At 48.7% G+C, this 12,319-nt stretch overlaps 1 protein-coding gene across 1 annotated transcript in view; it reads left to right on the forward strand.

Annotated features, from left to right (window-relative positions):
* The window catches only part of EVA1C (eva-1 homolog C), a 40,194-nt gene extending 32,978 nt beyond the window's left edge, over positions 1-7,216 (forward strand). Inside the window, exons 6-8 of the mRNA XM_075171218.1 lie at positions 4,435-4,506; positions 5,271-5,360; positions 6,686-7,216. Coding sequence (XP_075027319.1) covers positions 4,435-4,506; positions 5,271-5,360; positions 6,686-7,074 — 551 coding nt within the window. The 3' untranslated portion in view covers positions 7,075-7,216. The remainder of the gene's footprint in view (positions 1-4,434; positions 4,507-5,270; positions 5,361-6,685) is intronic.
* The last annotated feature ends 5,103 nt before the right edge of the window (positions 7,217-12,319 follow it).

Genomic DNA, 12,319 nt, shown 5'->3' on the forward strand with positions numbered 1-12,319 from the left:
GTAAGAGCAAATGCATGATCATTTTAAAGCCATCATTCTGCTTGCAAAGCAAACCAGTGCCAAACGGTGCACACGTATGGAGACTGACACACACACACACATGCACACACAGGTTTCCTAAATCTCCCCTTCGTTTTAACATAGGAAGTTTGTGACATAGCCGTACAAGAACACCCAAATTTGTGAACAATCCCATGGGCAGAGCTGCACCTAATGTAAACGCAGGCGTTAAGAGGTTTTTTCCTAATAAAAATGCAATTGACAGTAAAATATAAAGTATGTGTTTCAGTATTTTGAGAAATAACTATCAAAATAAGAGATTGTTCTAAAGAATTCACCTGCAACAGAGCTAGGAAGAATAACCTGGCATGGCTTGCCATCAGTGCAGGTAAAGCAGTCCAGCATAATTGAAGCACTGTGTACAAGCCCAGTCCTGAAATTCGATTCACATGAGCACACCTACAGCCTTCAGCCTTGCAGAGGGATTTCCTTTCTCATGGGCAAAGTCTCACTAAAAGTAAAGGTCTGCGGTTATACATCCCTTGCAGGACTGAAGCCTACTTCAGCTCATTCCTCAGACAAGCGGGAACAGTTTTCCATATTCTTTTTACCATAGACTAATACATTTACATCAGGGGAAAGCAGAATTCCCTACAGTTCTTCTTCTCAAAAGCAAAGGCCGTGGGACAGCAAAGTGTAGTATCACTAAAGGTGAGAGAAAAGTGGTTGCAGGACTTCTGTGTAGTGCCTTATTTTGGTATTGCACATTTTTAGGAACGGCTGCGCATTTCTTCAGCCTCGAACAGGTGTCCTCAGGCTCTGCTTTCTGGTGCTGGCTACCTGTGGGGTGGAAGTGTGAGGGTCAGGGGTGATTGTCTCTCACACGCCTCTGCTTCAACCAGAGGATGCGTAAAAGCTTTTTCACCAAGTTACCACGCTGCCTACTGTGCACCGCTTGGAAAGCTGTCAGCCCTCCTCCTTTCTGGCTCTTTCTGGTCCGTAGGGAGTCACAGCAGTAGCTCCACGGGGACATATCATCGAGTCCTTTCGCTGCATCTCTAGCGAGTGGTGGTCAAAGGGCACAGGTTATCTGAGATGTGCTTCTGGAACAGCGGTGTAGGATTGATTACCAGATCACCGCGTACCTGAAGATCAGAGGAAAATGAGCCCCGGCTGCTTCCTAGCTGGCATGAGAGGTTTTCTTTTTTAGTCTCCCTGTGAGTTAGTTGTCAGGTGAGAGGCATTGCAGTAGTTCAGCTTTCTATTTTTGAAGAGAGCTGGAGATCTGCCTTCGCTCTAATACGTTATATTATTGTGCATTTGCCTTCGTGCTGTAGTAACTTTATGAATGAGTTAATGGAATTCTCTTTAATTAGAGTAAGGATAATTATAACAGATCGTTCTTTCTTGCACATCTATGTACTAGAAAACCAGTGTATGTTTGTTTGCAGTGAGGTTTTGCATTCTGTTATTTAGTGAAGTGGTTTTGCAAAAACACGTGGGTAATAAATAGTGTTCTTGTGTGTTGCTGGCACATTTTGAAGACTATTTCTTCTGCCAAATCCTACTGAGCTCTGCAATCTGAAGCATTAGCCAATGATTTGCAGGTCTAATTATTTTACAGATCATCTAGTGAACGTGGGAAGAGTTTGGGCATATTCCAGAATGACATTTTACATTTTTTCCCCTCACTAGAAGATCCCTGCTAACCTGATGCTTCCCAAGATAAGGTAAATAAGCCTCCCCGTGAAGTGACAGGAGCACAACAGGGCAGACCACGCTCTCTGAGGGCTGTGCCACACTTGAAAGTATTTCCACCATGGTCAGGAATGTGAAAACAATCATACTCCCCACCTCAGTCGTCAGCAACCATTTAGGCCTAGTGTGTCTGGCTGCATTTTTATTTTTGCAGTTAATTCCTGCTAGTAAAAACTTAGCAGGAGCCAGGAGGTGCTGGTTTTTCGCAGTCTCAGTGCCCCCGATGACCTGCTTAGCATCATCTCACGTCTGCACGAGGTGACATCTCCTGGCTTTTGCTGAGGCTGGACTTCAGGAGCCTCTCTCAGGAAACACAGCTCCCGGTGCCCTGCCTCATATCTGCACTCCCTGGATGCCATTCAGAATCGGTCTGTGGGCTGCCTTTGGCAGCTTGCGGTAGGTGACTGACTCCAACCCTATTTGACAAGGTCGTGCTGGCACAGGTTGTAGTATAGATGTGATTATCTTGATAAAAATTCCTCGTGCTAGTACCAGTCATTCTGTTCAGCGACCTGATGCAGCCTATCCTAGTTGAAGTCCTCGTGTCTGAAATGAAGCCGTAACGAAAATTAACAATGCAAGCGGTCAGGAGCTTTTTTTGTCCATGCCATTTTGAATTAAGCATCCCCCTACAACTAATATTTGAATGGCATATTAAATAGCTGTTCAAACCTGGTGGGAAGACATGGGGAAAGGATTCAGTCCTGTAGCGAGGAAAGCCCTGGGAAGTTCCCCCTGGGAGGGGAGCAGGAGGAACATCAGCAGAGGTGAAGGAGCTCCCGCCTGGGCGCCAGGCCACGCGACAGGAGCTTCAGGTCACACAAAGGCGCTGGGTATGGTGCGTCCTCCCGGGATGTTGTTCGTAACACGTGCACGTGGTTCATAACAGCCAGGCCCGCAAATTCAGAGCGCAGCCTGAAAACAAACCAACCTGCTCGCTGTCTGCCTCGTGCACCAACAAAAACCCTCTGCCGCTGGAAAACAGTTCAGAATTATGATGAGGTACAAGCCAAAATAGAAATGAGCTCATTCTCCCCTATCTCTGTTGGCCTTCTCTTGCAAACGGGAGCTAAGAGCCCCGAAAAAATTCCTTCATCGGGAAAGGAAAGAGCTATGACGTTGAGCCCACACACAAAGAAAAGTTCTGCTCAGAAAGAAGTGCTATTTTTAGTTGTTTTTCAAACGAAAACTATGCTAAGCCCCAAACCTCAGTCTCCTCTTGTCCTGTTTAACTTTTCTTAACACTATTTATTGGCAAATGTTTCTATGTGGGGTAGAGGTGAGCTTCATACTTGAAATTTCTTCCTTTCCCCCCCCTTCACATCAGTCTGAAAATCAATCAATCTGCCTTCACATAGTACAGGGAACAGGTGCCAGGGTCTGGGTATCTGAAGGGCCCATTCATCTCACACAGAATATGTCAACTCTCAATGTCTGCATGATGCACCTGCTTTTAGCTCTTTTAATTATTTTAAGAAGAGTGTGAAAACTTACCAAGGGAAAAAATTAATGAAATGAGAAGGACAGAGCCCACTCCCACTCAGCGCATCTCTTCCCGTCCTGAGCATCCTTCTCCCCAGCGACCATTTGTCTCGGAGGCTGTGCAGAGGACGTCACACAAGACTTTAAACATTTCTCTGAGAATTACAGTGAATTATCTTCATTGAAAAACAGTATCTAGACACAGTTTAGCATCTGCCTGTAGCCCAGTTATTGGCCAGTTTTGTCTCCTATCCACCGGCTGGCACACCCCTTGTGGGGTAGGGAAAAAAGGGGGCAGAAGACAAGGGGGCAGGTCCCCCACTGCGTGCAGCTGCATTGACCTTTCTGGAGCTCCACGCGGCACAGGGCCTGGTGTGTGAATCCAGTCACAGGTCCAGAGCTGCCCTTACTAGCCTCTAGCAAGAGTCGACAGCATTCATCATCTGTCCCCTTTGGTGTTTCGCTGATCTTTAGGTGAAAATTACTGGCTCTCTACCTGCGCATCCCATCCCTCAGGCTCGCTCTGCCTGCTGCATTTGCCCTTTTCTCTCTTCCCTGCCCACCCCACCTTCCTTGCAGTCTTCTTCCCGGTTCCTTTATTCCCTTTCCCACCTCCTTTTCCTCCCCACCCGCTGTGAGCAGCGTGCTCTTTGCCACAGCATCCCGGCGCCGTGCCTCCTGCTGCGCCGGGTCTGTGGGTGGTGGTGGAGGGAGGAGGAGATGTCACTGAGCGCAGCCCTTCTCCTGGGGCCCTGCGCTGGCCAGCTGTGGGGGTTAGAGCATTCACTAGGTTAGTAAAAGCCAAGGCAACGCAGCGGCAGCAGCCCCGGCTGGGGCTGGGACGGCGGGGGTGAGCAGCAGAGCCCTGCCCGGGCTGCAGCACGCACCACCTCTGCCAGCGCTCCCGTCTCCTCCGGCTGCGCGGGAGCGTCCCTGGGCCGCCGAGGAAGCTCAGGCTGGCTGCAGCGCCGGGGCCAGGCTCGCGCAGCAGCGGGGCTGGCGCTTGCCCGCACTGGCTCTGGACACAGCCGCCCGCTCTGATCTCTGAGCGGTTGGGGCCACCTGCTCCCATCCCTTCAATACCACCATCGGAAACCCAATTCATAAACCCGGCGTTAGCGGTGGGATTGGTAATTAACTGGGGATCTGGCTCCTAAAACTAACAGTACACAATTTGTCTTTTCATCTTTCCAGTTCCTAAATTTATCCTCACGGCTGTCAACCCCCTGGTCACCGATAGCAAGTCTTCCGTCAAACAGAATGATGGTATGTACCATCAAAAAATATGGTTTGCTGCTCTCCTTTGCCCTTGATTGAAATGGGACATTTTCCCACTGCAGAGCTTGGTCTGAGGGAGGTGGGACGAGGTGGTGAAAACCCTGCTGAGGTAGCTGCTCTTCCCCTCGGAGCTGGGAAGCAGGACGGGACCCACGCGAGCACGGTCCTGCTGTCACAGCACCGCTGCGAAACGAGTGACCCCTCCAGACCTACCCATAGCCAGCGTGCTGTCTTCTAACTTTGCTTGAAGCATGGGAAGAGTAAAAGTGAAACTGCAGTTGTTTCAGAGTGAAGAGTCTTTTAAGAGTTATGCCAACACCTGCTCTTCTTAAAGGCAAATCAAATTAATGATGTGGCTAATTTGTATTCGCTGTCATCAGTAACGGGAGAGTACTGCAGTGATTGGGCTGGGAAGTCCGTTTGAGAGCTGTGGAGCTTAACGGGAATAAATTCTTTCAGAAAGCTTAATGGGAGTAGGCAAGGGGTTTCAGCTGGTAACAGATTATTTTAAATAATTTTGCCATTTCCTAGACATTCAATATTTTCAATACTTTGTTATTTATACTTTATTTCAATTTTTTTTTCATTTGTCAAACATTGTTTGGCCTAATGTTCTGCAAGGTTCCCACGGCACAGCACTGGCCTGCCTGTGTTTTAGACAGACTTGTTAGTTCAAAAGTTGGGTGAGTATCAGCTTAGCAGCTTCATCGTCTGTGATATGATTGAATTTGCTTTCCCTCCTTGTGTCACAGGTGTCGACCTTGATCCAAAGGAATCAAGACTTCCAAAGAAAGATGGAATTATCGTTAGCAACTCTTTGGCTACATTTGCATACATTAGAGGTAGGAAAATGAAGCTGAGATTGTTTGGTTCATTAGATTGTGGCATTTCGGGAAAAGGGAGGATCACCTCAGAAGGTCACAACTGGTAATCCCGTGTTTATAGTAACGGTATTATTACAATATAATCACAGTCTTGTGGATGGGACAATTGCAGCATAATTGATATTTATAGAATATTTTCCATCTTGAAGGATCCAAACTCTTTCAGAGACTGCAGCCAAGATTTTTTTTAATGAATATTTTCAATGGGGACTGTCAGTTGTGCAGTATTTTTGAAAACCTGGTCCTGATCTGGGAGCAGCGCGGGAGACATCCATTTTTGGAAATGTTGGTTTGCATACATATAAGGATCATCGAGGGGCATTAAAAAAAAACAAACACCAAACCCAGCCATCTCTGGTATGGGGCATGGCAGGTTTTGTGACTTAGAAACACTAAGGCAAATTTTGTTTAGGCAAAGAAATTCGTGGTCACCAGCTCTCTAACACCACAGGAGAAGTCATGAATTTTGGAAGTGAAGAAAGGCTGACGTTGAGAAGCGATGCTGGAGCTAAGATTGCTGCTCTTCTAGAAAGTGGCAGGAACCATGCAGCTGTCGAGCATCATCCCACAGCCTTTGCAAGGGCTTCCCCCGCCTGCACGAAGGGCGGCCGCAGCCTGCCGGCACGGCGAGACAGACGCTCCCAGCCGGCGGCACCCGGCTGCCCCCAGCAGCTCGCCCCAAACCCCCGCACCCCGCCACCCTTGAGACCTCCCAGCCACGCCCCAAGCAGCCAGGCTTGGATTTTACAACCCGTCGAGAAGGGCTGTTTCTACGTCTGTCTCGCTTGTTGCTATACTGAGAAGCCATCTCAGACTGTGTCAAGGGAGAAAAATGCTGCCCACCCAGCCTGGCCTGGAGGTGCTGCCCTGGCTCCGGGGAGCCCAGAGTTGCTCTTCCCATGCCCCCTCTTCATGAGGGTAAGGCCTGTTTTGGCAGGATGGCTGGAAAAAAGAAAAGGGTATGCTTCTGGTAGCTGGTTGAGAATGCTAGTAAGCCGCTAATAAAAAGATGGGATAATGTTGTTATTTTATAATGTTATTAAGAGGTTGGGATTTTTGCACAGTAATTGGAGGAGGCAGAGACGGCAGCGTTCAGCCTGCAAGTGCAGGGTGGTTTTGGTGCATGACAGAAAAAGCCTCCCCGCACCCCCCCGTCCCCCCAAGCACCCCCCACCGTTACGGCTACGTAATGCGGGGCGCTTCAGAAATGGCAGCTGACTCTTTTTGTAGCTAGGCTTTGGCAGAGTTTGTAAAGTGTTTAAGCACTGGCTTTCTGATTTCAGATCACGCTGAAAGAGCCGCTCTCCTGTTTATGTCCAGCGTTTGTGTGGGATTAATCTTCACGCTGTGCGCTTTGGTGATCCGCGCGCCATGCTCGAATGACTTCCAGAAATTGCACAGAAAGAAGGATCACTTAGTGCCAGAAAGTGACGGAGCGTACGAGAACAGTGAAAATGAGGAGGAGGAGGAAGAGTCCTCCGATTCGGACGTCCAGGATGAGATAGCGGGACTTTACAGACCTTCTTACTCAGGTTATAATTCAACAGAGGCGGCGGAACTGGCCGAAAGGATAGAGCGCAGGGAGCAGATCATGCAAGAAATTTGGATGAACAGTGGTTTGGATATGACACCTCCTAGAAATATGAATACGTTTTATATTAACGAACAATAAATGCCTTATTTTGGATGACACCCTAGCCCTTTTTTTTTGAAAAAGAAATGTACCTTCTGTGAAGGAACATTTGTATCAGTGCATATAATTATTTGTAAAGTAAGAAGAAATATATGCAATAAAAGGAGAGTTTCAAACCCTTGACTGTCTATAAATCATTCTGTGAAAAATACATTTACAAACTTAGTTTTAAGTTATGTTATGTTATGTTATGGATTACTTTTCACTGTAACTTGGGATCAGTTGCCATATGCAGGTTAAGGAATATTAAAAAAGGACCAAAATATTTAAGCAGCGTAACATGGAGAAACACTAGGAGAAAAAACAGCATTAGGACACAGCGCTTGTAACGAGTTAGTGTGTTGCAGCTCATAAATTACATGAGAACGTGCTCTATTGATGAGAAATATGAGTATTATTAATAGAGTGAGCAGGACAAAGCAAAATTAAACACAGGTTCTTGAAGCTTTTCTGCTGTTCCATTAATCCACCCTTTCCCTAATAAATCCTGTTCCTCCGGTAACAGTTATCCTGATTACAAGGCGGGTAAATTCTGCTCTCCTGAGTCCAGCTGATGCAGTTACTTAGAAGAGAGATGTGAAAGAAGGGTCTCTCTCGGGGCTGGGAGGTCTGGAAACTAAGCTGCAAAGAAATGCCCAATATTTCAGTGAAAATTTTCAAGGTTTGAGAATTAGTTTCCGTAGTAGCAGTCCTCTTGATGGTGAGGTAAGGGCACCTGAAGTCAGGCACACTTCGGCGTGCAGAGATTTCACAATACCTCTCGGAGTCTGCAGCTTCTTTTTTACAGCACCCAGCCACCAGATGAGGTTAGCCCTAGGAAGAAAAGCACTGCTGAAGCATGGACTTAAGGGCAGAAATCAGTCTGCATTCGAGACCTTCAGTGCCCTGTTAAGGAAAAGGTCACCATTCAACCCCCAGAAGATACCTGCCCGAGGTGTAATTCTGCTGCTACCCATGCTGGCAAATTTGTGAAGCACAAGCTCGAAAACGGCTGCTTTCATAAAAGACTCGTGAAGTTGACACATACTAAGAACACTTACTTCCTACGTGAAATGCTGAGTTATTTTTTCTGTATTAAAGCGTCGTTTAGAGCCAGCACTTGATTGAAGGTTAAATTCTCAAGGTTTTTTTGTAAGTTCACAATCTTCACTTGAAAATTGTTCAGCCTAGTCAGATTTGGTTTCAGTCGGATAGAAAATTAAATCAGAAATGTATCTAAGTTGAAAACACAACCTTCCTGTCTTTAAATAAAATGTCTCCAATATTTTAACTGCAGTCCATAGGGACTTTACTGAACAAAAGCAGGAAAAATGTCACTTCCTATTGGTAATACTTCATGAGTTCATTGTGCTTTCCCGCTCAGATGCTGTGCGCCTAGGTAGAGTGAAGTAGTATGAAACACTTGGAAAGAGAAAAAGTGACATGACTTGTCGTTTCCTACTGATACAAAGTCAAATTAAGCATGGGAAAACTTTAAAGGGAGGAAGGGGGCTTGCTCAGATGACTAAGGCGCAATCCCGTGCTCAGCTGGACAAATCTTAGCAGTGATTAGCATCCTATCAGCGGAAGGAAGAGAGGCTGAAGAGGCGGACGGAGAGCTTAGGTCACCGTGGCACTGGGAAACTGCGTGAAAGGCTCGGCGCAGCCCGGGCGCCTGGCTGCACGCCCTGCGCGACTCTGCTCTCCACTCCAACAGAAAGTCATCACAGCCTCTGCCGCTGCACGATATTGATGAATGGGTTCTGGTCTGGAAAAAACCCGTGCCTTTGTCCTGAGGGTGGAAAAAGGCAGATTTTTCCTTTTGCCGGCCCTGCGGGTAGGTGTGGGACAGCTCTGGTCAGGAGCTGGCTCCTTCCTCCTGACTCATGGGGGCAGGTGCCACCCATTTCCCGGTCAGAAAGAAAGGGGACTGATCTACATCCCAACAATTCCCCCTGCTGACAGACCATACTAGTAAAAAAAAGGATCCTCTTCCTCTCACTGACCCTCCGAAGAGGCCGTCATTTGACTGCAGAGAGCGGGCTGGGCTCCGGCGCACGGCGAGGAGGGCTGAGGGCAGGGGCTCCGGGGGCTGCCCCCTCCCCAGCGCAGGGCCCTGCTCTGGCTGTCTCCCCAAAACGCTGAGCCCCAGTGGAACTCCCCCCCGAAGAGCCTGGGGCCCACAGGCCAGCTGATCTCCAGATGATCTATTTTTGGAAGTTACCTGTCCGGCAGTTAATGTTTATACTCACTAAAATTTGTGTATTTTCTTTCGTCATTCTTTATCTGTAAGCCTCCACGGGGTTTTAGTCCTGAAGCTGACATCATAACAAAACCGGGAGTTCGTCTTTCCACCAGACTTTCACTTTGCTCAAGCCTCGGTAAAATGAGCATGTCCTAGGGGTGGCCACAGACTCGCAGACTGGCTGGGGTTGGAAGGCACCTCTGGAGGTCACTTGGTCCAACCCCCTGCTCAAGCAGGGCCACCCAGAGCTGGTTGCCCAGGACCATGTCCGGACAGCTTTTGAGTATCTCTAAGGATGGAGACTCCTCCCTGGGCAACCTGTGCCAGTGCTTGGTCACCCTCACAGAGAAAAAGTGTTTCCTGATGTTCAGATGGAGCCTCCCGTGTTCCACTTTGTGCCCACTGCCTCTGGTCCTGCCACTGGGCACCACTGGCCCTTTCCCTGTTGTTTTATTCACTTTATCCATGCACGTCTTCCATTTGATAGTCCTGCTTTGGGGTTCCTAGCTGAAAACGGAGGTGTTCGCTCCTGGTGGTGAAGCAACCAAAGTGGCAGCAGATCAGCAGAAACCAGTCTGTAACTTCGAGATTAGTCCCTTCCTTGGAGCAAGACTGCAAAACACTTTTCCCAACTCCCAGTTCTCTCATCTACTTTTACAACCCTTGAGGAAAAAAAGATCCTTTGTATTAAAGTGAAGATTAGCAATTTATTGTTCTTTTATTTTGCATATTTGCCTGTAAATGACTTAACAGACCTGATTCCCTCCTGATTTTCCTCCCTGCCTGCCACCACAGGCTGCAGGCGGGCAGTGAAAGGTTTCCGCGGGTGCCAGAGAAGAGCCTGCTTCCCAACGTGGAGCATTTCACAGCCTCTGGGAACGTGTTTTGAGGAAAAAAAGTGCTTAGAACGCATGCCTGTTGAAATGTATCCTCAAACACAGTGTCAAAGCCATATCGTGAGCCCCAGCACCAGGAGTAACTGGGCAAGGCGGGGAAAGCAGCTTTTGCTCCAGACCGGGAGGAGCAAAAGGAGCTGTTCCCTTGACTGAATTGTTTATAGTCTGAGTCTGGGTTGCTATTTTATTCTTTTTGTATGAACTTTCCAAGTCTAATTGGAGAAAGCTATCAATTAGTGGTTCCCAAACGTTCGCTGTTCACAGTGGCCTGAAAGTTAGAGCGAAAACAAGGAAAAACCTGAGAAACAGACACTGAATTATTTCTGAAATGACACCCTCTGCAGAAAAAGCATCCAGCATAGAAACCAGAAAATTACCGGGGAACGTACTTACCTGACCCAAGCCCACACAAATCACAATTTTATAGGAAAACACAGCGTATGCCGATTAAAGAGGAACAGTGTACAGGGAGCCAGGCTCGTTTCAGTGGCAGGTCTGCTTTACTCTGACACGAGCAATGGTAAGAAGCAATTGGATTTGGCTGGTAATTAGTGGGATGTGTAGACTGAAAAAACAAGAAGCAGAAATGCCGTAGCTGGTATCTACTTCATTTCCAGGCTGAGGGCAGACATATCATTGAAGAGGGGGCCGTAGGGCAGCAGCAACACTTTGGGGAGGGTGTTCGGTGCCAGCAGTGGGATGAAGTTTCAGCAGTAAAATCCCTGCAACTGCCCAGAAAAGCAGCCTAAGAAGAAAGGATGACAAAGGAGAGCTTGCAAGTCGTTTGGCTGTAACTATCAGGTTTATGCTACGTGCATAAAAGACAATGACATGACCCAGCGTCAACACCTAAGCTTGCTGGATGGCGATGTGCAGTGCTGGTGTGGCTCTTTTAACTCCCCACTCCTGCCTTTAAAATAACCCAGAGTTTTCCACCAGGAATCCCTGGGTGAGGCTGCAGGAAGCAGTAAATAAATCTTTCCGAAACTCGCACCTTTTGTCAGCAGCCACTCAGGTGTGGCGTGCCTAACGCTTGTGTGACACTGCAGCCAAAAACCCCCGGCGTCACCCCAGCGCTTTCGCGGGAGGCGCCTGCGATCGGCGGGGCGGCGGGGAAGGGAGGTGCGGGCAGGGCTGGGGGCGAGCTGGGGTGAGGGCAGAGCCTGGGGCAACCTGGGAAAGCAAAGCCTGGGAAAGCAAAACCGTATGTGTGCGAGCAAGGAGTGAAGGAGCAAAACCAGCCGTGGAAACCATCCGGTTGGCTTCATCTGCACGTTGGGAAGCGTGAGGGATAAATGACCACAAACGTCCTTTTTTGCAAGGTGCGTGCTCAGCGATGGAGAACTCAAGCATGGGCCAAGGCAGGGGATTTCATGTCGCCTGTGATGTCGTCTGTGGTGGGTTTTCTTGGGGTCCCAACGCCCACCCAGACTCTGTGAAGCAAACAGGGGTCACTCCAGTGAGCTTTGGAGCGAGCCCTGCAAAGCCCCACCAAGGCAGCAGCACTGCTGCTCCCAGAGGAGATGCGGATTTGGGCGCCCGGTTCCAGCTTGGGAGCACAAAAGCGACACAGAGACCCTGCCAAGGCGCGCGGCTGGGTCCCGCTGTGTTTGCTGCAGACGGAGCCCTACGCCAGCATGCCGTACTGCCCAGGCCTGTGCCCAGAACACCCCACCTGCTAGTGCGCATCACCCCACGGTTTCAAGCGGTGCTGAGGGTGCTCCCCGCTCTGCTGCCAAGTGTCGCTTTTAGAGATGAAGAGAAAGGGGGGCTCCTGCCAGCCCCAACAGAGCCCCTTGGTCACCCACAGCGGTCACCCTTGGTCCAGGTGCTCTGAGATGCCCCTGGCGAACAAAGTCCTCCAGGGATCTCCTTCAGCATTAGGGGACTGATTTGTTTTCTCATGTTCTCATTTCTGGAAGGAAAAAAAAAACAGTCCCAATGTGTAGTTGGCCCAGTACTGTAGTAAAAAACTCCTTTTCCAGCACTGTAGAAAATGGCAGGACTTGTGGCTTCTTGTGGAGAAAGAGACAAATCCCAGCTTGATGTTACAAACAGCTCTGGTGACATCCTGGCGGCAGCCTGGGCAGGCACCAGACGCTGG

The sequence above is a fragment of the Calonectris borealis genome, chromosome 1 (genome assembly GCF_964195595.1).
Source record: "Calonectris borealis chromosome 1, bCalBor7.hap1.2, whole genome shotgun sequence".
Taxonomy (NCBI): Eukaryota; Metazoa; Chordata; class Aves; order Procellariiformes; family Procellariidae; genus Calonectris; species Calonectris borealis.